At 41.7% G+C, this 26,689-nt stretch overlaps 1 protein-coding gene across 1 annotated transcript; it reads left to right on the top strand.

Annotated features, from left to right (window-relative positions):
- Positions 1-1,613: 1,613 nt before the first annotated feature.
- Positions 1,614-24,545, top strand: KCNK17 (potassium two pore domain channel subfamily K member 17). The gene is made up of 5 exons (XM_057415404.1): positions 1,614-1,838; positions 10,824-10,938; positions 19,219-19,385; positions 21,697-21,865; positions 24,236-24,545. The coding sequence occupies exons 1-5, from the start codon at positions 1,614-1,616 to the stop codon at positions 24,520-24,522; spliced, it is 963 nt and encodes a 320-aa protein (XP_057271387.1). The 3' UTR covers positions 24,523-24,545.
- The last annotated feature ends 2,144 nt before the right edge of the window (positions 24,546-26,689 follow it).

Raw genomic sequence — 26,689 nt, 5'->3', positions numbered from 1 at the left:
TTTAAGAAAAAGAAAAAGCATAAAAATTGTAAGGTCAGTTAATTAAGTATCTTTGTTACTGTCTGTCTAAGCCTAAGCCAATAGGGACTGCTTGTGTGCAAAAGATAAAGATGTATACTGGTTAGGACTACTTCGGTGGTTTGGGAAACTGCCATGAAAGTACTACATATACTCCAAGAGAAAGGGTGAAAAAGTTCAACCTAGAGGAAGAATTTGAGCCTTCATCTTCACGATCACTGTCAACCACCACCAGGGGACAGATGCATGCTCAAGGAGGAGTGGCAGAGTTCCAAGAAGGAACCCTCCTCTTCTCAGAAATCTTATAAATATCTACTAACATAAATTTTTGACAACCTGGACAGTGTTAGGAGGAGCAATCCCCCATGCACCCAGAGCTGAATAAACAAATACCTATTTAATAGTTACATTGACTATTGAGTTTCTTTATGATGCTTTTCTCGGCATCAATTCAGTGATGAATACATTGAAAAGGCAGAGCTACATTCAAGCAAGAAGCAGCATAACTTTTGGAATTTTTGAAGACTGTGCTCAGGACATCTTTAAACTGGAATTGGTCTATCCTTTGCATATTAAGCTTTGCATCTTGCCTGTAAATCCAGGAGTTTATGCTAGTCAGTTTAAAGTACCTCCCAGAAAAACATAAACCAGCACAAAACCAGAACTGTTCCAGTAGTGCAACACCTGATTGATGGCTGCCTTATCTGTGATAGTACCAGTGCTCCCCCCCCACCCCGCCCAGCAAAACTAAAAATCACAGGGCACTATGAGATGACAGTACCATCTCACAGCACATAAAGTCATCTTGTTTAGAAAATAAGTGAGTTCATTTCCCTTAATCTTTTATTCCACGACAAAATAGGTAGTATGCTACAAACTTTGTATAAATTTAAAATGATTTGGTTTCTTTTTTCTACTGATGAGAAAACATCTGATGTAACTTATACAAGAAAATAATCAAATAGGTCTCAAAAACTAACTAGATGAAGGAAGCGCTTCTATCTTTCATCAGAAAACCACAAACGATAAAAAGACTGACAAGCGTGCTCTCTTTATAGTCGTTTAGACGGAAGGGTCATTATCAGAAACGCTTGTTTACTGCTTTTTAAATTAGTTTAGCACTTGTGTGAAAGAAGAAACTAGATTTGCACAAGTTCCTAGTACAGCGATCTGTAACTGATATCAGTGGATTAGATAAGCAATTCGGCTTGCCCGGAAAGGAGGTGGGTAACATCCGTCCTCTAAAGGACGAACATGTCCCGGTGCCTGTCGCTGCGCAGAGAAGGGAGCCTTGGGCCGGTTTTGCGCACCAGAGAAGACTGGGAGGAAGCGGCGGACGAGGAAGATGATGATGATGATGAGGGTGGCGGCGAGGGGAGCCGCTGTGGGGGAGCGGCAGAATCAGCTGCCTGGCCCGGTACACTGCCTCTCCTGGGGTTGGGAAGGAGCAAAGCCGGGGAGCTGGCCAGGGGGAGGCTCTGGGGGCCGGGCAGGTGCCCTGCCCTGCCCAGCACATCCCTCCTCCCGCGGGCAGCCCCGCTCCCGCCCCGGCGCCTTCATTAGCTCTAGGGCGGCGGCCGGCGGTAGCGGGGTCGATGGTGGAGGCGCGGTGGCGGCGGCAGCAGCGACAGAAGCGGCGTTGGGGGGTGCCGGTGCTGCTGGTGGTCTATGTAGGCTATGTGGGGCTGGGCGCCGGGGTGCTGCAAGCGCTGGAGCGGCCGGCCGAGGCACGGGCGGCTCAGCATCTCCTGCGGCAGCGCTGGGAGCTGCTTGCCAACCACACCTGCCTGCGGGGACCCGCCCTGCAGCGGCTCATCGAGGTGAGCCCGCGCCCCAAGGGGCCAGCACTGCCGGCAGTAACGAGAAACGAAACCCAGAACTCTTCTATGCGTACACATAACCCTGCCCCGAAGAAGCTGTCCGCAGCGTGGGAAAACCTTTCCGCGCCGCGGGCAGCTTCCTCCGGGCGGGCTCCGGGCTTCACTGGGCTGCTCTCCCGGGGCTTCGACCGCTGAAGAGCTGCCCCGTCCCTGCGGTACCTCCGCAAGTCGCGGCGTTCGCGAATCTTTCAGCGGTGGCCGAACTCCCGCGGTGTGGGGATTACTCGGGGCTAACTGCAGGTGGGTTAGGTCTGGTTTGCAGCTGAGCTCACTGAGAATGAGTTATAGGCTGTGGCACCCTACAAGTGGTAAATCCTAACAGGAAGACTTTGTCGTGGTAAGTTTAACTGGTGTGTCATGACAAGCTTTTCCAGTTTTCTGCTCGTTATTTGAAGGGAAATAGAAAATAATTATAGCACTACTTAAAGTATCCTTAAAAACATGTCTGAGGATGTTTACAGGATGGTTCTGAAATGTAAATTATGACTGAATGCAATCTTACTGGAGAACAAGTGTGTGCATTTTATAATACAGATGTGAACAAAGTGAGATAAATGGGTTCTTTCCTTGTTTATTTTCCATGTGAAAAAGAAAACCTACAATATTGAAGTGGCTTCATTATTTATCCAAACCATTGTAGTTCACTCGATGCTGGTGGTTGAATATGTACTGCTTGCTTTGGTCTATCTGCCTAAGAGAGGTGTTGCCAAACAATAACAGAAAAACAGGTGGGTTTTTTTTTCTGTAAAAGCAGCATTTGGTAGTGGCTGGCCACCAGAGTTCAAAGGATCTAAAAAGGACTTAAATAAGTGTCCCAAATAGAAAATCTTGTCAGGAGTTCCAGCAAAGACCTGGCAAACAGAATTATGCTGATGAACTATGTCAGGCTCTTATCCCTTGACTTTCTAATGGTAAGTGCTCTGTGGCAGTCAGCGTTATATTGAAGATATTATATAAATTTGGACCCTCATATGCTACCATGGTATCTATTCTCATTATTCATTGTGTGTGCTGCATACTGTGCTAGCTGTGGGATGTAAATAGAAGTAAGAAACAAGTGAGAGAACACCAGTCTGGCACTTCATAAAGGCAGGTCTGAGCTGAGCTTTGTTCTATGCTGCTTGTGGAACAGTGAGTGCTTGACCTGCCTCTTGCCCTGAGATTGGAAGGGTTTCACTTGACGAATGACAGCAATGAGGTGATAGTAGTAGAGAGAAGATAATGATCACACCTGAGTATATAGAAAAGTCTTTCTAATATTGTTCTGATAATTTGTTTTTCTTTATATACCTCTACTAGTTCTTGATACTCTCATATGACAGCTGACCAAATGCCTTTAGACCAGGCATTGTAATAATAAGCTATGTGAGTACTTGGTTGGGATCTGAGCAACCCTAGGTGATGAAATTAAAAAGTTTTATTTCATTTTATGGAGTGTCTGTGCATATCTTTGTACTTTGAAAAAAAACCATAGTCTGAGTTTGAATGGCTTTGTGTGCTATTTTTAATAACTTTCAGAGTGAGAAATTAGCCTTAAAAATATAACCCACAGGATTGCTTCTCCCCTATATGCTTCTCTAATTTCCTGTGGAGTAATTACTTGGTATTGGAAGCATGCTTTAAATAATGGGAGGTTTTTTTCTGTGTGGTACTTCGTTATTGCAGTTGATTCCACATAATTTATCAGGCAGTGTCATCACTGGCCCTCTTCAGCTAACAAATTTGTATTCTGAATACGCAGCTGATTATTTGCTAATTAAGAAAGACATAAAGAGTGTCTGTGAAAACGTAAAGCAGCATGTGAATTTTAACTGCTTTGACATTCCTGGCAATTCCTCATTGTTTTCTTACTGCTCTTTCATACTTCATAATTCCAAACTCTGTTTAAGTGTATATGGGCCAATGGGGAATAAAATCCCAGTTTGCTAAGCAGTGTACAAATGTCATTTTACAGCCTGTTTATTGCTCAGTTCCTAGTTACCAACCAGGAGTGGAAATCCACTGTTCCAGCCCTTTCACAGATAGAGAGCAATAGAGAACTCCTCCTTTGAGGAGCTAGCAGGAGAGAAGGGCATGAGGATGGACAGGAGGACTGGATGGACAGACAGTACTGTAGTAGCCAGAATGAATTCTCATTCAGTAATTTCATGGGCTCAGATCCTTTCAGGGGTGAAATAATTTTCTGGTTAACGACAGAAGGAAATGGGAATAGTGGACCAGCAACAGAAACTGAATGTCAAGGGGGGAGTGTTAGTGTGCAACACCAGTAGTGGTAGGTCCCTGCTTCCCACAGCTGTTTGTTTTTTGTTGCTGGATTTTTTTGCCTGGAACTGGCTGCCTCCTTTCCTGCGGGACGCTGAACAGCTTCGCATTTCCTGAATAGTTGAAGGTAGCATGTGTGAATGCTTTATGTATAAACAAACAAAACATGCATGCTCATGTGTTTACTCGTACATAAACGTGCATATGGGGAAGACTGACTTCTGTTTTTTCTTGGCTTTCTTTACTTGTTTAGGAAAGGACAACATAAGGGATCACAGGGACTCTGGCCACGTGTCCCTTTACTGTGCATCCAAGTGATATCTACTCAAGGACAATATAAATTTGGTTTTGTTGACCCATCTAACCCTATGCTATTTTTCTTACACAAACACATGTTCACCAAATGCAAGATCAAGAGAAAACAGTTCCTCAAGAGTCATTAGGCTACATAGAAAGAGGGCAGTGTTGGGCTTTTAGTTATAAATACGATGGTGGTCTTCACATGCCACACATGATGTGACTTTAAGGTCACATCAAAGGATTCTCTTGATCATAAAACTCACAGAAGGAGAAAACAAATGCAATGATAGGGCAGGTTTCAGGTTATACACTCTAAATACAGTAAACAACAGTAGCAGGACTTGGCTCGGGGAAAAAAAGCATGCAACAGTCTTTGTACAGGCAAAAATGATGTTGTTTCCAGATTTGAGAAACATCCAGAGAGTAAGGTTACACATAGAGGGCACTTTCTGTACGGGTCTTGGCTGTAACAGACATGCCCTCTCTGACCTTTTAGGGGTAGGGAGCACCTAGACACACTACCCAGTGTGATGCCCTTCTACTGCACGTATGTCTTGGTTTTACTGCCGGGGCAAGTATGTATAGCTCTGCTCCAGCTGAGTTGTCCTTCAGACTCGCTCTTTTTCCTGCACTGTTTTCAGTGGTTACAGGCACCAGTGTGGCCATTGCTGCTGTACTTATTAGCATTTTTTTAGCCAGATGATTGGCCCTGTAGCCAGGCTTGGAAGAGTTTTCGCCATTTTATGTGTTAGGCTGTTACCATGACATTGTTTTCATGCTGCCCTTTTATTTTTTTGCTATAAATTTATTGTTGTTATATACCTATTTTCCTAATATAGCTATTTCCTGTGTTTATTATATTGTTCTATCCACATTCTATTATTGTAGGTGTTGCTTACATAAACTGGAGAAAAGAAAATGCAAACTTAGCTAAATGACCTTTTTAAAATCTAGCAGGTTTTAAAATTATTTAAAATCCAGCCGGATTAAAAAAAAATGTAGTGAAAAAGACATAATTTTAAAGAGCAGGCCATAAACTAAAAGCCTGCAGGAGGGCCTAGACACTGTTATCTCCAGAGTCAACAGTTAGAACTACTCAGAGTGTTAGTTCACATTTACTAGAGCAACAAGATCCCATGTGACTGGGAGATCCTCATCAGTACCTTGGCTTGCACTGACATTGAACCACCAGAGATTTGTGCGAAGTGTCAGAAAATACAAGCCTCCAAATACAGTTTACTAAAATCATCTTGCTTGCACATGTTGCAGCAGTGAGGGACTCTGAAGGGGTGAGCATCAGAGATCATCTGTTGGTGATAAGGGACTTTTAAGGACTAGAATTGGCTCTGGGTGTTGTGGAGCAGTGACACCTCTATAGAACTCGCTTCAGTCAGATGTCCATTGTGTTGTCACAAATGAAATAGAGTCAGACCCCTGTAATTGTTCTACTTTCCTTCTTATCCAAATGTACTAACTGCTCCAGTTAAGTTATAGCCAATTTGTCACTCTCCAGACCTATTAAGTAAAAAGAACTATGGGTACCTTACCAAGAGTGTGAATTCTGTGCTTATAATATCCTATTACAGCATACCTTTGACGGAAGGCGATAAGAGTCTTTATTCTGCAAGGCATTAGGCATTTAGTATTCAGTAAGGCAGTTCTTTTTGGAAGGTGAGAAGACCTACTGATTAACTGGTGCTTCTAGTCAGTTGACTCTCTCCCAAGTCTTCATGTCAATGATGTAATGTTGAGTACCTGTGTTTAAAAAGAGAAGGTGGAGAGGAGGCACAGGAACTATTATTCATGTACCTCAGCCTAAAAAGAGATGTTCATTGATACTATCAAATTCTCAGTAACAGCTGGTTAGTCTTGGTGGGAAGTTAGAATCATAGAATCACAGAATAGTTAGGGTTGGAAAGGACCTTAAGATCATCTAGTTCCAACCCCACTGCCATGGGCAGGGATACCTCACACTAAACCATCTCACCCAAGGCTTCGTCCAACCTGGCCTTGAAAGTTGGATAAGCCAGAGATAAAATAGATAAGGGAGTCAGCAGAAATCCACATCTTCCTCTTGGACTTACTAGTGAGCTTGAACTAAAAGAAGGAATTCCCTGCAGAAGGATGCACAAAAGTAGGCTTTGATTTTGTAGTGGGATATATGTAATGATCTAACAAAGGGCGCATTTGCAGGTATTGGCTTATGATATTCCTAACTGAAACCTCAGAGTTTATGGTTAAGTAGAAAGGAGCTGGAGGCCAAATTTAGGTTTCTAAGGCATGTTTTATCGCAAAAGTAACAGGACAGACATCTACATTTAAATAGACTAGTTTGAATGGAAGTCATGCTGGTTTTTAATCACTAACTATGATAGTATTTTACCATGCAAGCAGGCTTTGCATGGTGCTAATAAGAAAGGGAACAGTCTATTTGAAAAGCAAATGTGTCAGCTTGCAAGTAAAGTTTCATTGATTCACGAAGGCCTAAGAATTTAAGATATCTTAATTTATCCTATAGTAGTTATAATAGTTTCCATAGAAATTTTTATCTGCAGTTTAAAATAAGCATTGTCAGCTAAAGATGTAGTAGTTGCTGTGAACTGCAAATTATTGGAAGGGGGAAGGGCAGAGAAGTGAAGTTACTTTATGTTGTGTAGCTTGTCTCTCAGTAGAAACTGAAGTGGAATTGAGCTCTGTTTCTTTCTGATTATTTTAACTGCCGACTTGTTCTTTCTCTGTACTACTTTTCAGTTGCTCACATGACCTTTCAAGTTCCCAAAATATGAAGCCCAAGCTCTGCAATTTCAAGAGTTGTGTTTGAGCAGTTGGTGGTATTGACTGGTTTAGGTCAGGCAAATACATGCTTTTGAACACTGGATTTGAGATGCTACTTCTACTAGGTGCCTTTTAATGAATTAGGTTTTGGAGAAGACACTGTATAAATTACTAGCCTAATTAAGTGAAAAAGGAAAATCCTTAGGATTTCACCTCAAAATAGGTGTAAAGCAAAACATAAGTCTCTGGTTCTCAAAAAGGCATGCTAAGGGAACCAGGCAGATGTAACAATGTGAACGATTTAGTTCCTCTTTAATAAATCTTGAACCCACAGCCCCAAATACACTTCAAGTGTTTTTTGAAAATAAGCAGTGGAGACCTATCAGTGCCTCTTCAATGGAAAAAGCAGGGATAATTCAGTTTTCTGTTAGTGTTTATTAGCTGCTTTCTCCTGTGTTCTGTTATAAACCACTTTTAATTCTTCTATGAAAAAGACCACTAGCCAAAAGGAGAAGTCTAGAGGAAAACATTAAATTAAGGCAAGTATACACTGATGCCTTCCTGAATGCTCGCTCAGCCTTTGTAATCCAACTACTTCTGTGCCAGAAGTAATTTCTGTGTATTAATAGCTTTCTATGGATTTCTCTTTCATAAATCCACCTCTATGAGCACATCTGTAGGAAGGCAAGCTCCACTAGTCCTACTGTTCTAGGAAAAATCAATCTTTAATTTTCTATCATCATTGTTGCTGTATCAAAGGTTGGTTCTAGATATTATAATAAAACCTTTTTTTACTTAAGGATACCAGGTTTTAGGTTTTGTCTGTCTCCTCTATGAATCCTCCTCTTTAAGGATGTCACAGTAGCATTTTCATTCTAACAGTAAATGAACTTATGTTTCTCCTGGGAGTGTCTGTTTATTCAAGTGGCTTTGATTTGCATGAGTATGCAATGTTCCCGGAAAGGGGCTTTGCCAGGTGCCCGTGAGCCCAGTAGTTAATGGTGTTATCTGGATGTTTGATTACAAGGTTTAACAAGGCTTAGTTCAGAAGGCTCTTGAAAACCTACTGCAAAAATGCTATAAATGCTTCAATCCCAGACAGAGGAAACAGCTGGCGTGCTGCAAGCTCAGTGCTTGCTCTTTGCCAGTGAGTAACAATACCTTCCTTCTCATTGAGATCAGTGCAGGATCATCACAGCATTTAGTGCTATTACTTTAGCCTACCCACAGATTCTTAAGACAAATGCTGTACTTCCTGGCTGTAGCGTCACCTCAGGGAAAGTTGAGACAAGGACTCTGAGATGCTGTGCTGTTAGAAATCACTGCAAAGCTGACATGGGTGCTTATAACTGAGCAGTCTCCTGGTCCTAAACCATGCAGAACTGAAGTGTGAAATGATGTGAAATTTAATGACCTGGCTGCTGCTGCTGCTAGCTTCTCACACGATGTCTTGTACAGGCTGCTTATTTCCCCTTTCTGCATGAAGAAATTCCCATTTCTTTAGCCTATTCAGCTACAGTTTCTTACAATAGTCTGGGGTTTAAGTGTTTCTGGCTTTAAAAGCTTGATATGCGTGTGTAATATTGTCAATTGCTGAGCTTGTATCAGCAGCACATCAAGCACAAGAATGGACATGCTATATGTGTGCATTAGAGTCTCCCTGATCAAGATGATGAGAGCTGGACTATTGCTGTTCCAGCAGTTACATGTTCAAGACTAACCACTTAGAACAGTGTAGATCATAGGCTACAGAAAGAAAGTTTGAGAGAAATAACAAGCTTTTTATTTTCAAACTTAACCACTAGTTTCTGGAGGGGAAAAGATAAAGGTCATCTGTATAAGTTTCCGGTGTCTCCTTTGACATATGATTTAGTTAGGGAGTTTTTATGTTCATGGAGACTGTGATTCCTGACTAGGCGATTGGCTGCAGTACTTCTTGCACTTAGCCTGTAAGAAGTGGGGTTGGAAGGGGGAATTAAACACAGCTATATCAGAAAAAGTCACACCGGAGGCTTCCTGATACAGCCTTTTCAACTCTTTTTTTTTTTTTTTTTTTTTTTTTTTTCAGGTGGGGGAGGCAGGGTCAAGTTTGATTCTTTCATATCACTTATGTTGCATACTCATTCTTCTGTCTGTTGCCCCACACATGTTACAGCAAGAATTCACATAAGGAAGCAAGCCGTAATACAGCATCTGGCCCTTAGCCCTTTTCAGAGCAAGGTCTTTCTGCTCTACCTTGTGCAGAGAAAAGCATGTTGTTGGGCTTTAATAGATTGTAAGGTGACCCTGAATGGTCTGAATTGCCTTGAGTTGTGAGTAAGCAAAGACATTTCTGAGAATGTGACTATCAAACAGCATTTCTTACTTGAATAAATGCATTGATCTCTGAGCTGCTTGTTGCTTTTAATGTGAGAACTAGTACGTCTGGAGAAAAGAGATAATGGTCCTTGTAGTTAACGTGCTGCCTGGGTCTCTGGAAATAGATTTTAATTCACAGCCCTGTATAATAGTAGTAACTTACAGTCTGTTGCATCAGTAAAATCGGACAAAGCTTCCATGCTTTGGAGGCCTGAAGTGTTGGTTTGCTTTTGATGGATATACAAACTATGACTTTGTAAATCCCGCAACTGGTGCAAATCTAACCTTACAGCAGTTCCTTTTATTATCAACGGTGATAGCTTTATCAGCAGCCTTATTGTTAGGATAGGGTTAGCATAATTTGATATCCGCATATCTTGCCCAGAGGTGATGAATTTTATGTATTCTTGGCTACAGTTTGCATTCCAGGATAATCAGCTCTCAAAAATTCTTCGTCAGTGAAATGTTTAGTGTACATGCTGTGATTAATGCTGTTTTGAACACAACTCGATTCAATATCATTAATGGCATGAGAAGGTATAGTCAGATAGTGGGCACTGTTAAGACAATTGATATCCTATTTTGGCATAACTGAACACTTCAGCATAGTGAATTCTGAATTTTTCCGAGGTGGATTGAACAGATTTGGGCATCATGCTAATATAATCCATTAATTCATATTTATATCCCTGATGTGGGGACATAATGCTCAGTACTAGTGGAGCAGCCATCTTGTGTAGTCTCCATCTCCTACCTCATGCTATATACATATACCTCAGTGTAGACAGAGGATCTGTATAATTTACATGTGCATGTGTATTTGCTGTTCTGGGACTTCTGCCATGAGACTATCCCATCTGGGAATGCTTTCTTTTCCTAATGAATATGTCATAAGGTAGTTCTCATAACTAACTGGCTAAGTTTTCTCTAAGTAGCTCTTGCCCTCCCGTATCTTCCACGCTTACTTGCATGACCTACCATCTGCATGTACAACTTTTTCTTACACTGTAAATGCCTAGTGCTCTTTCCTTAGGAACAATACGCTGGCTTTCGGCTTTTCTGACCTCTCGGTTCTTTGGTCTCTAAGGCCCAGGATATCCCCTATTAAAAGTGAAACAACAGAGCTGGAAGTAGCCGCTCTTTGCAACTTTACCAGACAGTGCTGGAAATGCCAGTCACTCAGACTTGCCATAAGGGGGCTTGTGGGATCTCATGTATTTCTCTTTGCAGGGTATTGTCCAAGCCTACAAGAGTGGCATAACTCTCCAGGGAAACACCACTAGCCTGGGCAGGTGGGACTTCAGTGGGTCTTTCTTCTTCTCCATCTCTGCAATAACAACCATTGGTAAGAGTCTGCTGCATGAAGGGCTGCCTTATAGGTGGAATGGGAGTGGGAATGAGGATGTGTACTATCAGATGCTGATCTGGTCCTGTGGGGCCTCATGTAGCTTGGTAAATCATAGAGTAGGTAAGCAACCATAAACCTAGCCCCAGAAAAGCTTTGTCAGTGCAAGGGCAGTAGTGATCTCTAACTAGATACAGGGATTAATTGCTTGGTACATACCCTTACTAAGTTACACAACTTTTGGGGCCTGAACTTCACAGTGCTGCACTGCCTGTGCTTTCCCAAGCCTAGTGCTCTCTGAGAGTTTTGAGGTGAATTGTGCATTGCAATGAGCCTTTCCTGTCACAAGGAGAGGGAATGACTTTGAAAAACTCTTGATACTGGCTGTTGAATCCTTGGAGACTATATTTATAAATTATTCCTTCTTATTACTACTTGTTTTGGATGAAGACCTGCTTGTATAGGTGAAAGTCAAAAAGCTAGATAAATAAAACAGCTGAATTGGGTTTCAGCAAATGAGTAATGGTGGAAATAAGTGGTGGGGAGAGAATGGAAACAATAAGGTGTATTTAAATATGCTGTTACTTAAAACAGATGCTATTAATTCTCAATGTATGTTCCCAGTCCTCAAAACCATTAATACTTGACAGGACATCTTTTTCTTACTGCATGGCTCAGTATTATAAAAAAAAAGGGGGGGGGGGGGGAACGATGACAATGTGGAGAGATGGTTGTTGGATATCAAAAACCTTCCTGATTTGTCTTCAATCTGTCAGATCTCTTCAATTTCAAGTACAGTTTTAGATCAAGAATTTTCTCTGCCCACCCATGTGGAGCATTCTTTTGATTTCTCTTACCGTTGTTGAATATACGTTGACTTCAGAGCATTAAGCCTCCAGACAAGAGGTCAGAGGGAAGGTTTGTGGTTTTTTTTCTGGGGGCAGAGGGCGTGGTACCTTCCTTTGACTCGGTACAGCTTTCTGCCCTGCTCCTTTGCACATGCATTGCTCGGGCTGGGAAGTGTTTAGTGTATTGTATGGGTTGTACCAGATGATGGCAGTGGAGGCTCATTACACAGGGCTACACAGGCTGTGGGTTTCCAGCTTAGAGCCTGGGCTTTCACTTCCAGTCTTCAGTGCAAAGCAGCATCTGCTCAGAGCTGCACTGCATGTTTCAGTAAGTTAATCCTTCAGTATCTAAGCTGTTAAAGTAACTGCTTTCCACAACAGATTTAAGTTAATGACATTTGGGAAGAATCAAATTTGTCATCTTACAACACAAGAGGGTTTTGTGATGTTGGCAGATACCTAGCCTAAACATTTCTGGGTGTTACCCCAGGAAAGCCTAAGCTGCTCTTTCTTAATTTCTTTAAATAAACTCCATACCCTGATAGCTGGGGGATGACAATGACTGACTTGATAGGAGGGGCAAATAAAAAGAAAAAATTTTGCAGCTCTCCATATCATGGCTTTAAAGCTGATATTGTGACTCTAGGGACTTGTTCATGATTGTTTGATTGTGGACTTGAGAACGATATACAAGTCACCTCTATGAAGTGAACATCAGACAGCTGGGTCCCAGATCTTGCTTTTTCAAGTTAAATTGCTAAATGGATACAGGTTAGTGTCTCAATACTCTGTCAATAACAGTATGTTGAAGAGGAAAATAGAGATGGCCTCACAGAGCCTCACCTCGAGCCTGTTACCTCTTCCTTTATGCAAGTTCTTGAGACAGTGGGTGGCACAGCCTCCTTGACCCAGCCATCACTGGATGGCTGAGGAAGGATAACTGATGATGTACGTCAAGTAAAGAGAAAAGGTCCTTAACCAAGAGCTCAAAGTTCAGAGGAGTGATTCACAATATGGAGCTTCATGTAAAAGGCATGGCTATTGGGTAAATTGCACAGTTGAGAGTGTTCGAGAAAGGTTTGTTGAGGTTTTTGTGTCCTTATGTGGCAAGGAAGAGCTTAGTCCAGTATGTAAGTATGGAACCATTGAAAGCAGGTCACACTTCTCAAGATTAAAGCATAGGAGTTAAAAAGGCATTCTGGCAAATGAGTTCAGAAAGGACTGAGTTAAAATGATAATGGAGAAAAGTGTCTCAGGAGCTTAGGGGTACTACATAAAGATTTTGTTGAAGAATCTGGGTGGATTGTACTCCATGTGTTTAGGCAGTTGCAAGTCCTATGTCCTTTTTGTCTCTTCAACATTCTGTCTCTGCAACTAACGCTATCCGTGTCTTGCTGACCTCTTACATGATGCACATGATCTTTGTGGCTTTTGCATCAGCTTTTTTTTCCCTTAGTTTTCTCAAACAGCATTGCCAAAGCCATTATCGCTTTACCCTCATCACTTCCCTTTGAGATGCCCTTTCTGCTCTGTCAGCTTCTATTTTCTGCTTTAGGTGCTTTAACCCCCTTCAGAAGGCTTGGTGTGTTTCTTCAGTTCTTAACAGAGCACAGTTTCACTGGGATATGGAGGGGAATGTTAGCTACTTTCCCAATTAACACCAACTGAGGAACATTAGCTTCTTTTCCTACTGACAGTTTCAGCCCCCATGTCTCATCTTGCAGTATCTTCTGTGCTGTACCCTTCTTCCATTTAAATGAGAGTATCATCTATTTCCACTTGTGATTAACAGCAGTATGTAAATTTTGCTTAAAAAAAAAAGTTCTAACCTGAAGGCTGGGCACACTTGGCACCCTAATCCCAAAGGTTTAAAGAACAGACATGTATGAACCAAATCTGCTGTTTAAGGAAGTATCCCAAAGCCTGTGTAGTTTCTAGCCAGTCTTATAATTTGAATAGAACTGCATTTTTAACTTTTGATCATGCGGTTGGGCAGCCCTGGCCTTCTGCAGATTTATTCTCCCCTCTGTTGTGTTTCTGTGCTTTCTTCAATGCTGCATTTGACATGACATCCCAGATCTCGTATGTTATCTCTTTTTCTGCAGATGTTTCCATAGGAACCCTCTCTTCAATGCCATGAAGAATCATCCTCAGAGTTCCCCTAGAGCTTTAGTATTAAACATGATTAAAGAAAAGCTTATTTTCTGTTTTCTCTCTGGGACATCTTTATCCCTTCCAACACAAAGTCTTTCCTTTCTGTGTTTACTCTCCTCCTAGTTAGTTTAGACTAACAGGGCAAAGGTCAAAGCAAGTTCAGAGTGGGGCACAAGATGAAAGTTCCTAAAGTCAAATGACTACAGGGCGGTGTAATTTCAGAGAAGGTGCTAGGGAGAGGATTTATGATGAGACTGAGGTTGTCTGTGCTAACCTAAGAGTAGAAGAAAAAGTATTGTCCTCTCTAGCCTGAACATCCCCCCTCTATCTTGGGTGGGTGGATGTCATTACCTAGTGCCGCCTTACTGTTCCCTGATACTTAGCAAAGCTCATTTGCATGAATTTCAAAGACCCTTTTTTAAACACAATATGGGACAAGTAAATTATCTTATAGTGAAGAAATGAAGGGGAAGACCTTACTTCCATCCTTTCCTTCTCTGGTTTACACAGCATCATAGCTCCTGCCAATAATCCCCCAAAGGATTGAGCGTAGCAAAGAGGCAAGGAGCAGTCTATAGAGTGGGAGGTGGTATTTAGTACATTGTCACAGACATGCTGCCACAGATGATTCCCATGAGGGGAAAAAAACAACAGCTACTTAGGGTGGTAAAGTCCTGGCACAGTGTAGGGCTTTGGGCCAGCAAGAGTTTCTCTAAGACTTGACTCTCTGTAGTGCTGCATAGCATGTGATGGAGCAACTAAGAAGCACCCAGGCTGCTGCACATTGCTGGCTGGCAATCCACTGGGAAATGGATTTAAAGCAACGATGTCTCAGAGTAGTTAAAGCATGGGATAACAGCCTAGAACTGCTTTTAAATCTGCTCAGGTTTGTGGAGGGGAGTTCTCTGCTGAACAGCCCCACACCTTTGATGTCTTTTCCCTGCCCTGTGGCAGCTGGCAGAGCTGCTCTACAGCCTTGCCCAAGTGGGAGGTGGCACAATGGTCCATGAGAGGTTATTAGTGGATGTGGGGATAACGCTGTCAGCAACATCCTCTAAGCTGTCTCCTTAGCACTGGTGAATTTGATCTGCTTTCCTGCCACCTCATCCTCTTGAGACTAATTCTACAGCTTCCAGTGTATACACAGTACAAATGTAACAAATAAAAGACTGCAGTACTCATCCCAAGCAGTTTTCTGGCCTTTCACTCACAAGAGTGTGCAACCAAATTTCACTGTTGCCTGGAACTTCATAGGGCTAAAACTGTTAAATAACTCTGTTCAAATGTGTGTTTTCAGCCTAATAGTGTTAGCTATTGGTCTCTACTTCATCACTGCACCAGCTAAATGAATAGCTATGGCTACCTCCCACACAGACCCTGGATCAACCTGCCAAGGTACCAATGAGCTTCCCCATATATGACACAGTCCCTGAGATTCTGCTACCACTGCTTTTAAAATAAACTGGGTTATTTTTGTTGGTTCTAATCATAAAACCGAGATGCCAGTTCAAATACTGGGGCTGTTTGGGGTTTCAGAGTCCTGTTTCTGTGTAGAACAACTGAGAGGCCTCAGCAAAGTCACCGTCCATGGATGACGGAAACAGCTGTGACTTCCCATAAGATGTGTTCTGAGCTCAATGGCTGTGTCCAGCTGACAGGTATGAGAAAGAGTTCATCAAGATCTCCCCAAAAATGTGCTTGTATGCTTAAACCACCAAAAAAACTGGTTAGAAAAGTGATGCTTCCTCCAGCTTTTTTGCAAATCTAATTCTGTTTTTTTCCACAACTAAAATTATTTGGTGACTTTTCAGATGGTTTTTAGCCTGTGAAAAACAATTTCTTCATTCTAAGCACTTTTTGCTTAAAATACTCTTGCATCTGGGCAGTGAGAACAGGAGCCAAACAAACCACCCATTGTGAGTAGCAGGAAGTCCCAGTTGCCTCTGCTGAGCTGGGGGGCACTGCAAGAAGGATACCACCTTGCAAATGAAGAGACCTTTTACTAATAATCCATTAACCACACAAGTCTCCTCCTCTTAGCCGAGCCTCTGAATCCCTTATGCATAGGAATATAATGAGCAAGCAGGAAAAGACTTAATATGTGTAACAGCACATGAGGTAAAACATCTAGAAATATGAACATTTAGAAGTAAACCACTCTTGTTGCTTCTGAGGAAGATTAAGTTACTTTGCACTTTTTTTCAAAGTGAGGAGCAATACAAGCATTTACTCCAGCTTCTTCAGTAAAAATGCTTACACTTTGACCTCTATTAAGTTTCTGGTGAGCATCTCTCTGTGTCTCTTGGTGCAGGCACGTACTAGGTGACATCCCAGTAGCAGGCTCAGAGGGACGTGACACACCTATCAGTGTAGCTTTAATCTTTGCATTATATATGAACCAAGTTCATAGAACACAATGGTATAAGACACTGATTACCCTCATTCTATTTATTGGAGAGGGTAAGTCCCATTTACCCGTTCCTGCTTGAGTTTTATAACATTTGAGATTTATATAAAACTAGGTTGACATCCATTTGTCTAGTCCAAAATCAAAGGGGTGTCATCAGTCAGATGTCAATTGCTGACTATGTTGCATGATCTAAAGTCTTCTGTGCTGTCTGACCAAACTTTGTAGCCTGTGTAAAAAGCAAGTGGAACATGGCTTTTTGCCATGTTTACAGCAACTGCTCACTAAGTCTTCAGGAAATTGTCTTGAGCTACTAAGCCCAAGGGGAAATGGAGCCAAACAAATCAAACACCATGTCTGCTTTGCACATGGTGTGCTGGGCTTACTGTGCATATTAGACCTTCTTACATCACTGAATTTGCTGCTCTAAAATAGATGTAATGTACAGCTTGACCTTAGATGCTCTCCAGTTAGCACTGTGCAGGGTCCTTAAAATTCTGAAGGCTGCTGTGCTTCACACAGCGACCTGAGATTATGGACCTTTCTTCCTCTCTTATCTGATGTTTTTCTCCAAAAATAACCTGGAAAGCTGTGGGTAGAATGAACTGCCTGAGCCATTACGCAATCTTTTTAAATTAGATATAGAAGATAGGGGAAGAATAGCTGCTGTAAATATATGTGACTCACATTCGGACTCCAGCCTCACAGTAAATGCCCCCCACCTCTTTCTCCTGAGTCCAGAGCAGCCTGCAAAACACCTTCATTCTGTAAAAGAGAAAGGCTGGAATTAATCCACTGAAATGTGGCACAGCCAGTGTGAAACAAATCACACCAGGTACATATCCCTTAAATTCACTTAGATAGGTTCACCTACCAGACGTACTTGCCTGCATGTGCATGGATGGAGTTTTGAGCAATCTGGTCTGATGGACTGTGTATCTGCTCATGGTAGGGAGGCTGGAACCAGATGATCTTTAAGGTCCCTTGTAACCCAAACAGTTCTATGATCTGTGCCTTTCATTTATCGCACCCACTAGTCTAGAAGTAGTGAAAACTGACAGAAGTCAGCAGTTCCACATGGGGAGAAGGAAAGTGTGTAAGTATCACGAAGTTGTTCATAAGTGAAGAACATGGCACTGGAATAAAAGCTGCTGTACAGTCTTAATTTAGCCCCTTTGTTTGACACAAACAAAGTGTTTCAAAACAACCTCTAGTTACGCAACAGCATCCCATTTTTTCCAGGGGATTCTCTGCCCCCTCTTGGGACAGGCTGCTAGGGCTGTCGCTTTGGATGTATATTATATGTTATCATTTACATTAAATCCATGGGCTCACAAATCATTCAGGCATAAAATTATTGGAGGGAAAGTCCTCCAGATAGTAAAATTATGAATTTGTGGGGGTAGGCATGAGATGAAAAAACAGCCAGCATACATACCGTGAAACAGTTTGCTGCCAGACCTTTTCTGGAGGTAGTTTGATGGTGCATGTGCACAATTAATGCTTTCAGAATTGTCCATAGGGAGAAATTCTGTCAGCACAAAGCTTGGTACAGAAAATATAGACATCATAAGCTCATAGTCACTATTCTATAAGTGATAAACTAGTGACTTACTGCAACTGGCGTGAGACAGTTTAGTGAAGGAATGGGACTCCATTTAACCAACCACAGATGTTTGCAATATCACTTATCTAGCATAAGAAGCCAGCTCTTGGACCTGTCCCTCCTGGGGTTTGCCCATTTGCCCTAAGACTACACCACCTACAAGCATGGTAGGAAGGCATCAGTGGCGGGAGCACCTCTGTGCTTGCACTGAACCAAGAGCTGGGTGTCACTGGGAGGGGATAGATTATGTGTGGCGAAAAGGTAAACTCTGACAGATTGTCAGCCTTATGTATGGACATACACAAATCTCTAGTGAGTAGAGGTGATTTTGAAATGCAGTCAAGGCCATAGGCTTTGGCTAAGTTTCTGTTGATATGCTTGTCATGTGCTAGCCCTTTCCCTGTCTTAAAAAGTGTCCTGTGAAATAGACCAAATTGAACCTGATCTTCTGGTGGTATAAACCACTTGAAATTACAGAAGTGCAAGTGTGCAGATTTACAGGACATTTTTAAAAGAAGATATGGGGAACAAAGGTAAATATTGCGGCAGTGATGTTGAAGGTGTAATGGTCTAAGGATACAAGCAAGGCTGTGATTGCAGGACAGTACCTTTATTAGACCAGTTCATATGATTAGGAGAAAAAGGGCAACATTTCAAGCACTTCTTTTTCTTTCTTTCTATAGGTCTGAAACCAAAGTGTTTTACTCAGATTAAATATAATTTCTCTGGGTTTACTGACTCTAGGCAAACATTTTGACAATTTAAGGTTAAAGTGTGTTTGGTACTTGTGGCACAAAAGAGGCATATAAACAAAGAGGCAGTGTTAAGTTAATTAATTTTGTGGGACAAAGGTAGAAAAAGGTGGTTGTTATAATGAAAACACTATTGTGATTCAGAGACCATCTGACAGCCACGTAGGTTCATTTACCAGCAAACCCTATGCCAACAATGCTTACAAAAACTGAACTAAATGGAAGTTTTGCATTTACGTCAGACCCCAGCCAGGACAGTGGATAGGGAAGAGGAAATTGACTGGTAAATGGGAAAGGAACTAAGCAAAATTGGCAGGGAAAGAAATGTTATTTTCCAACATGCAGTAGGATATGGCAAACAATAGATGTAACTTAGTTATTTACAAAAAAGGTCCTTTTTGGAGCAGTGACCTTCTCCTCTAACTTTTGTAGAAGATAGAGGTTCACCCTTCTGTGGGAGAAGGGCAAGCAGAGAATATTTTAGCTTTAACACCTCATTTATTTCCTGCTTAGGCTATGGGAACCTGAGTCCCAGCACTGCAGCTGGTCGAATCTTCTGCATCTTGTTTGCACTCTTTGGGATCCCCTTGAATCTTGTACTCCTGAATGAAATTGGGCAGCTGATGCTGTTGGGGGTTCAGCATTGTGGCCATCGCCTAGAAGAGGCATTTCATTTGCAGGTAAGCTATATGGATAGGTATGCCTCACCCTCAGGTTCAGGAAAGGAAAGAAAGAAAGGGCATTGTCTAGTATTTGGGATTCTGTGACTAACAAGGACAGCTGCCTACCTATTTGGCCAAAAAGGCAGTAATACTCAGGAATAACTGGAAGCAGATAAATTTAGTTTATGACAGCCCTATGAGGTGTTAGATAAGGTTGTTTATTAATTGAGGGAACTTCTATGATGAATGGCTTCCTGTACAGGAACAGAAGTGCCAGAGGCCTAGAGCCGCTCAATAGACCAGAATATCTGGTCTGTTTATCATCAGTTGTAGTTAAAATTGCACACGTAAGTTATATGGGAACATTTGTGAAATAAGCTTTAAACTGGCATGAATTTAGGACTCATGAAGGTGATGAGCTTCACATGCACTTCAGTCAATATGAACTCATGAAGTTTATGTTGACTGGAAGAGCCACACTGTTTATTCTAGTGAAACTACAATCATAGAACAGTTAAGGTTGGAAAGGACCTTAAGATCATCTAGTTCCAACCCCCCTGCCATGGGCAGGGACACCTAGCACTAAACCATCTCACCCAAGGCTCTGTCCAACCTGGCCTTGAACACCATCAGGGATATGGAGCATTCACAACTTCTGTGGGCAACCCATTCCAGTCCCTCACCACCCTTACAGTAAAGAACTTCCTCCTTATATCCAATCTAAACTTCCCCTGTTTAAGTTTGAACCTGTTACCCCTTGCCCTATTGCTATAGTCCCTGATGAAGAATGCCTCTCCAGCATCCTTGTAGGCTCTCTTCAGATACTGGAAGGCTGCTATGAGGTCTCCACACAGCCTTCTCTTCTCCAGGCTGAACAGCCCCAACTTTCTCAGCCTGTCTTCATACAGAGGGTGCTCCATTCCCCTTATCATCCTCCTAGTCCTCCTCTGGACTTGTTCCAACAGCTCCATGTCCTTATGTTGATGACACCAGAACTGTGTGCAATACTCCAAGTGAGGTCTCATGAGAGCAGAGCAGAGGGGCAGGATCACCTCCTTCGACCTGCTGGTCATGCTCCTTTTGATGCAGCCCAGGATACGGTTGGCTGTGAGTGCACACTGCCAGCTCATGCTAAGGTTCTCATTGATCAACACCCCCAAGTCCTTCTCCGCAGGGATGTTCTGAATCTCTTCTTTGCCCAACCTGTAGCTGTGCCTGGGATTGCTCCAACCCAGGTGTAGGACCTTGCACTTTGCAGGGTTAAACTTCATAGGGTTCATAAGGCTCATAAGGCATGTTCAGGTTCTTAAAATGGTCTCAAACCAGATCCTCTCCTACAGTGAGCCTAAAGTCTTCATTCTCACAGTCCCTGCGTCTGCCTTCCAAGACTTGGGTGGTGTGGTCAGGGCATTTGCCAGTGAAGACTGAGTCAAAGAAGTCATTAAGAACCTCAGTCTTCTCCAAATCCAGGGTAGCCAGTTCTCCCGATAGCTTCTGGAGAGGGCCCACCTTGTCCCTAGTCTATCTTTTATTTGCAATGTACCTATAGAATCCCTTCCTGTTATCTTTCACCTCCCTAGCCAAGTTTAATTCTAACTGAGCCTTAGCTTTCCTAACCTGGTCCCTACCTTCCCAGACAACATCTCTGTATTCTTCCCACGCCACCTGTTCTTGCTTTCACCTTTTATAAGCTTCATTTTTCCTTTGAAGTTTCCTCAGTAGCTCCTTATCCATCCAAGGAGGTCTCCTGGCCCTCCTGCTGCAGTTCCTTCTAGTCAGGACGCAACACTCCTGAGCTTGTAGCAGGTGATCCTTGAATATCAACCAACAGTCTTGGGCCCCCTGCCCTCTAGGGCTGTATCCCATGGAACCTTACCAAGCAAGTTCCTGAAGAGGCCAAAGTCTGCTCTGTTGAAGTCCAGAGCAGTGAGCTTGCTGCACGCTCTTCTCACTGTCCTGAGGATCTTGAACTCAATCATTTCGTGATCGCTGCACCCAAGGCTGCCCTGGAGCATCACATTTCCAACAAGCCCTTCCCTTTTGGTGAGCACGAGGTCAAGAATGGCACCTCTCCTTGTCAGCTTCTCTATTACTTGCAGAAGGAAGCAGTCTTCCACACAATCGAGGAACCTCCTGGATTGCTTATGCCGAGCCATACCATCCCTCCAACAGATAGCAGGGTGGTTGAACATCATGAATGTCTGTGTGTTTTTATGGAGTCTAGCATAATCTTCAACCAGAAACTGACCTGGACTTTCCTTGACACTCTTCTTGTGACAATCTCTTCTTTTTTCTCTTTATTTTTCTTTTTATCTCCCTGTTTTACTAGGAAAAATCTTCCCTGCTGATTAAGACCTCTGCGCTGGTGACTGGCTTGTTATTGTTCCTTCTCCTACCTCCCTTGTTGCTCTCTGACAAAGAAGGCTGGTCTTATGAAGAAGGCTTCTATTATTCCTTCATTACCCTCAGCACTATAGGGTTTGGAGATTATGTGATTGGTGAGTAGTTTGCATTTCATTGCTTTCACCTGTTAAACATGAAAGCTACATGTGTGAGGTATGAAGGTCCCAGCTTGGCAGTTTTACACCACTAGCAAACCACAGACCTGATGATCACAGAATCATAGAACAGTTAGGGTTGGAAAGGACCTTAAGATCATCTAGTTCCAACCCCCCTGCCATGGGCAGGGACCCCTCACACTAAACCATGTCACCCAAGGCTCTGTCCAACCCGGCCTTGAACACTTCCAGGGATGGAGCATTCACCACTTCTCTGGGTAAACTATTTCAGTGCCTCACCACCCTAACAGTAAAGACAAATCACAGTCAATGATGTGTTGTGCTAGGCATTTGACAGGTTGGAGAAGACATGATTGCTGAGATAGCAAAGAAATAATTTCCCAGTCAATGAGTAATATTTCAGTATTCAGGTTATCTGCCCCTTGAACAACTGTAACACCAGACTGGAGCACTACATTTTTCATGGCACCGTCACTGATGGCTCACTTGGTGTGCTCCAATGTCAGCGGTGGTTAGTTTTAAGCAGATGTCACTCTGCATCAACATTAGCAGACAGTGACTGCTTCCTCTGTCAAAACCCCTTTTTTGGACAATTGCTTTCTAAAAGGCAGCTTAAGTCACTTAGGTGTAGACTGTCAGGCACCAGGCACAGCCTAGTTTTAATTGTCAAAACCCTTTGCCAGAGGAAATGGGCTTGGATCTACTCCCAATGCACAGGACACACCTTTCTGATAAAGACTTTCTCATTAGAAACAAATTGATTAGAGAAACATATGTATCCTTGAATCCCTGGGAGACAAAAAGACTAAAATATCTTACGTCTTGCACCTAGCAGTCTCTGTGGATAAAACATTCTCCTTGAAAGACCCAGATATCCCTTCTTTCTTGTTTTCATTTATTATTTAGATGCAAGCAATTTTAAAACCTTTGAATTTAGCATCAGTGAAAGATGTTTGATTGAAGGATGAATATAATACTTTTTCTGGTTGAAGTTCACCTTGATGTAGAAAGTCAGCCCAGAGAGTAGTTACTACAGAAGTATTTGGTAGCTCCTAGACATTTATCCGTCGTTTGCTGACAACATCAAAATGTTTTGTGCTCCCTTTATATTGAAAACACATACAATATGTACTATATTAAATATAATAATACCAAGTAAATGGCTGTAAAAGATTGGCTGTTTCCTATGGCTCTGCTGACCAGTTATTACTTATCACAATCTTGTAGACAATAACAGTTCATGGACCACAATTTGGGAATGGCTAGTCTGTGCAGATAATGACAGATGATTTATCATCCTGCAGATGATAAATCTGCAGATGATAAATACCTAAACACCAGCTTTTATATGGATGTCCCATTTCAACCCACCCCTATGTGTACTTCTTCACTGGCATGTGGTATGGGAAGTGACTTCCAGGTTCATGGAGGTACCACCTCAAAAAAGTCAACTCCTTCTATTCTGTCCCAAAATTATCAGGTGTTCTGTAGTATCTGCTGTGCTGTAAGTATTCAGCTATAAAGTGACAAACCCTCCAAAGGTAAGAACTAAATAACAATACCTGAGAAGCACTAGAGGAAAATCCTATGCAAAGACTTTGCTGCCGCTGATTTGTATTCTGCGTCTTACCTGTTTTTATAAGGGTGCCCCAGCCAGCTTTACAGATACAGCCCAGGCACTTCATAACACTGAGCTCATTCCTTTGCTCTGCCTATATTAATATTACTACTGACTCAGTACATAGAAGATTCTTTGCACAAACTATTGTGAAACACAGCCAAAAATATGATTCTGCTCCAAAGGGATCACAAAGCACCTAATGGAGCAGCTGGGCAGAGGTATCATAATTTCAGGCTGTCTTCCAAGGCTTAGCTGTTCTTGGAGGTTTTGGGACTGCTCAGCCCCCTTCCCTTCTGCTCTTAAAGACTCACTTATACCTGGTTTAACAAAATACATACACTGGTACATAAAACCCACTTAGCTCTCTGCCTCCAGAGGACCTCTGTTACATACTAATATAATATTGTGATGATGAAATGAAAATGGGAAATGAAACTGTGTGCTTAATTGTGAATAATTTCACTTTGACACAGATGTAATCTGGGATTTATTTGTCTTTCTTACAGGTAATCTTTACAATTCCTAGGTAGTCCTAGGCTGTTGCTGCCACATTCATGAAACATGCTTGCATCATCTGTTTGCATGCTAAATAGACAGCATACTCATGTTTTATACAGAATCACTAATACTAGGTCATATTTCCACTGTCCTTGCTTTATATGTAGTATTTGTCTCCTTTAGGGCACTCTTGATCTAATCTAGAAATGTTTTGGGTGATTCTCTTGTAGGGATGAACCCAGACCGTACCTACCCAGGCTGGTACAAGAATGTAATCTCTCTGTGGATCCTCTTTGGGATGGCCTGGCTAACACTGGTTATCAAACTTTGCATCAACTTTCTAGAGAGCTCCAGTGACTTCTGTCAGTGCAACAAGAGCACGGTAGAAAAGTTCATGGATGGCAACAGAAATAGTACAAAGGGACTTCATGATGTAGAGATCTGCAATGACAAAGACACAAAAACAAAAGGGCCAGATGAACCTCACACCTACACAGCTCCTGCAGAAGCACTCTAGGGAAGAATCATATCCTTGGTGTCTCCTAGACAGAGAGATGCATCACTTAGATATTTGGGAACAGAACTGCCCTGATGTTCACATGGGGTAAAATCTTGCTTATTGAACTTGAAATACTTCTATTCTGAATAGAGTGGTGACAACAAAATATTTCATTTGCAGCACCACTAAGAATTACCAATGGGAATTAGCCAAATCTTAGCCAAAAATAGATATTGTCCAACCTCCCATCTCAATATATGAAGCAAACTTTGACATCCATATGCAATGCTAGCTGTTGTCCTCTTCTTTACATGCAAAGTTCTTGTAGTCCCTAATTGTAAGTATAGCATTTTGCAAACACCACAACTAGAAAAACAAGTGCCATTTAATGCAGGAAATGTTGCTGAAAGAGTTAATGAAAATTACTATATAAAGCCACCTGGCAGTCACTACAAATGTGCTTCATCACCCATATGCTTGTGCTTGCCAAAGGTGGTAACATGCTTTTGATAATTAGTACATGGATGGCAACGAGGCAGAGCTCATACAGGTGCTTAATAGAAACATAATTCCTTTTTTTTAATAAATTTCTACATGAGAGGTCCGCTAATATTAAAAAAGACTAGGTAGTTAGGCTGTTCCTTACTCTAGAACTTATACAGGCTCATCCTTTATGAAGTACTATGTAGACCAAATGTCATCAGCTAATGGGACAGTTCATTTAGATAGATTTTTATTTTGCCACATTTTAGAAGCCATAAAAGGAGGAACAGAGGCAATTTTAAGTACTAGTGATTCCAACATTATCCCATGGCCAGTGCTAACAAGGGCAACTTTAATCTAGAAACAGACTGAAGTGACTTCAACTGTGATCAAGAAATACTATTCTGATGAACTTCTCATGTCACAAATGAGTAGTGTATCTGTTCTAGCTCACATCTCTTATATAAGCACAACTATCTTTTTATCTGCAGAATGCCATATTCTGCAGAATTTTGCCTTTTTGTCAATTATGAAACAAAACTGGTTTGTGTTGCTTTGTGGGGTTGGGATTTTTCCCACTTCCATTAAATTCTACAAAATCTTTTTATACATTATGCCATTTATAAAGACCCAAAAGAGTCAAACTCCTGCTGCCACTTATGTACCCATATCTCATTTTCTCATTTTCTTATTCCTGTTGTGCTATGTGCGTCTTAGAGCATTAACTTTGAAAGCTTCATCATAGCAGTAAACCAGAAGGAAGCATTTGGATAGGCCTTCAGATTCTGCATTGGATCAAGACGTCATATGGATGGTGGAGAAAAGACTGAAAACTTGGATTTTTGAGGATTGCACTCAGGAATTACAAGTATTCATAGCTGGATTTGCAGAAATGCAGTGAATGAAAAGTTTACAGTCTTCAAGAATGCAAGTTCTGAAATACATACCATGAAAAAAAGTATTTCTACAGTAGGCCAGTCTGAGTGTTTATACGTGGTGGTACTGATTACAGAAGAAAATGCAGGGAAGGAATCTGCTGGATGAAATCTAGTCTGTCATTTATTAGCCTTTTTGTCATCGCCTTTTTCCAACTCCACTGTAATAAATATTCTCTCAAATACTGTTTGAATATGCAGCAGAGATAAGGAAGAAAGGTAATGGAAATCTCAGGTCATAGTCAGGAAACTGGTGCAAAATAAACACATTTGAAATTTTTGAAGATTGGATAATTTCTTTAACAAACTTTAGCATCAACTTTTCTGTTTCATATGTGTTTTGTCTTGTTTATTTTCACTGATGCATATGCAATGCAAGTTTTGCTAATATTCATAATGGACTGGCCTACAATAATACCAAAATGTATTTATTTAAACCTAAGTGAAACACAATTCCACAGCATAAAAAGTGATAACCTTTTATGTATATTTTTTGCAGGTGAGAAACCTAGTAAATATAACTTCATTGTAAAACCTGGATGACCAGATAGTAGGAGTAAGCAGTAGGACAGTAAGTGTTCCTACTGTCAAAGTGTATTTCAACATTATCTTGAAGTGTCACAGGCTCTGAGGATTTCTACCAGCTCAGCTGTTTGATGAGAAGGCTTAATCTGAGAAGATTTTCTTCTCTTCAATTTGAATGCCTGTTATATTTATCACATTTGATTACTATTCTTATATATTTGTAGTATGTGGATGAGGTTTTC

Source organism: Pezoporus wallicus, unplaced genomic scaffold, assembly GCF_028554395.1.
Source record: "Pezoporus wallicus isolate ANWC-B61680 ecotype Strahan unplaced genomic scaffold, APGP_CSIRO_Pwel_v1 contig_5352, whole genome shotgun sequence".
Taxonomy (NCBI): domain Eukaryota; kingdom Metazoa; phylum Chordata; class Aves; order Psittaciformes; family Psittacidae; genus Pezoporus; species Pezoporus wallicus.
This window is presented reverse-complemented; position numbering and strand designations above follow the sequence as displayed.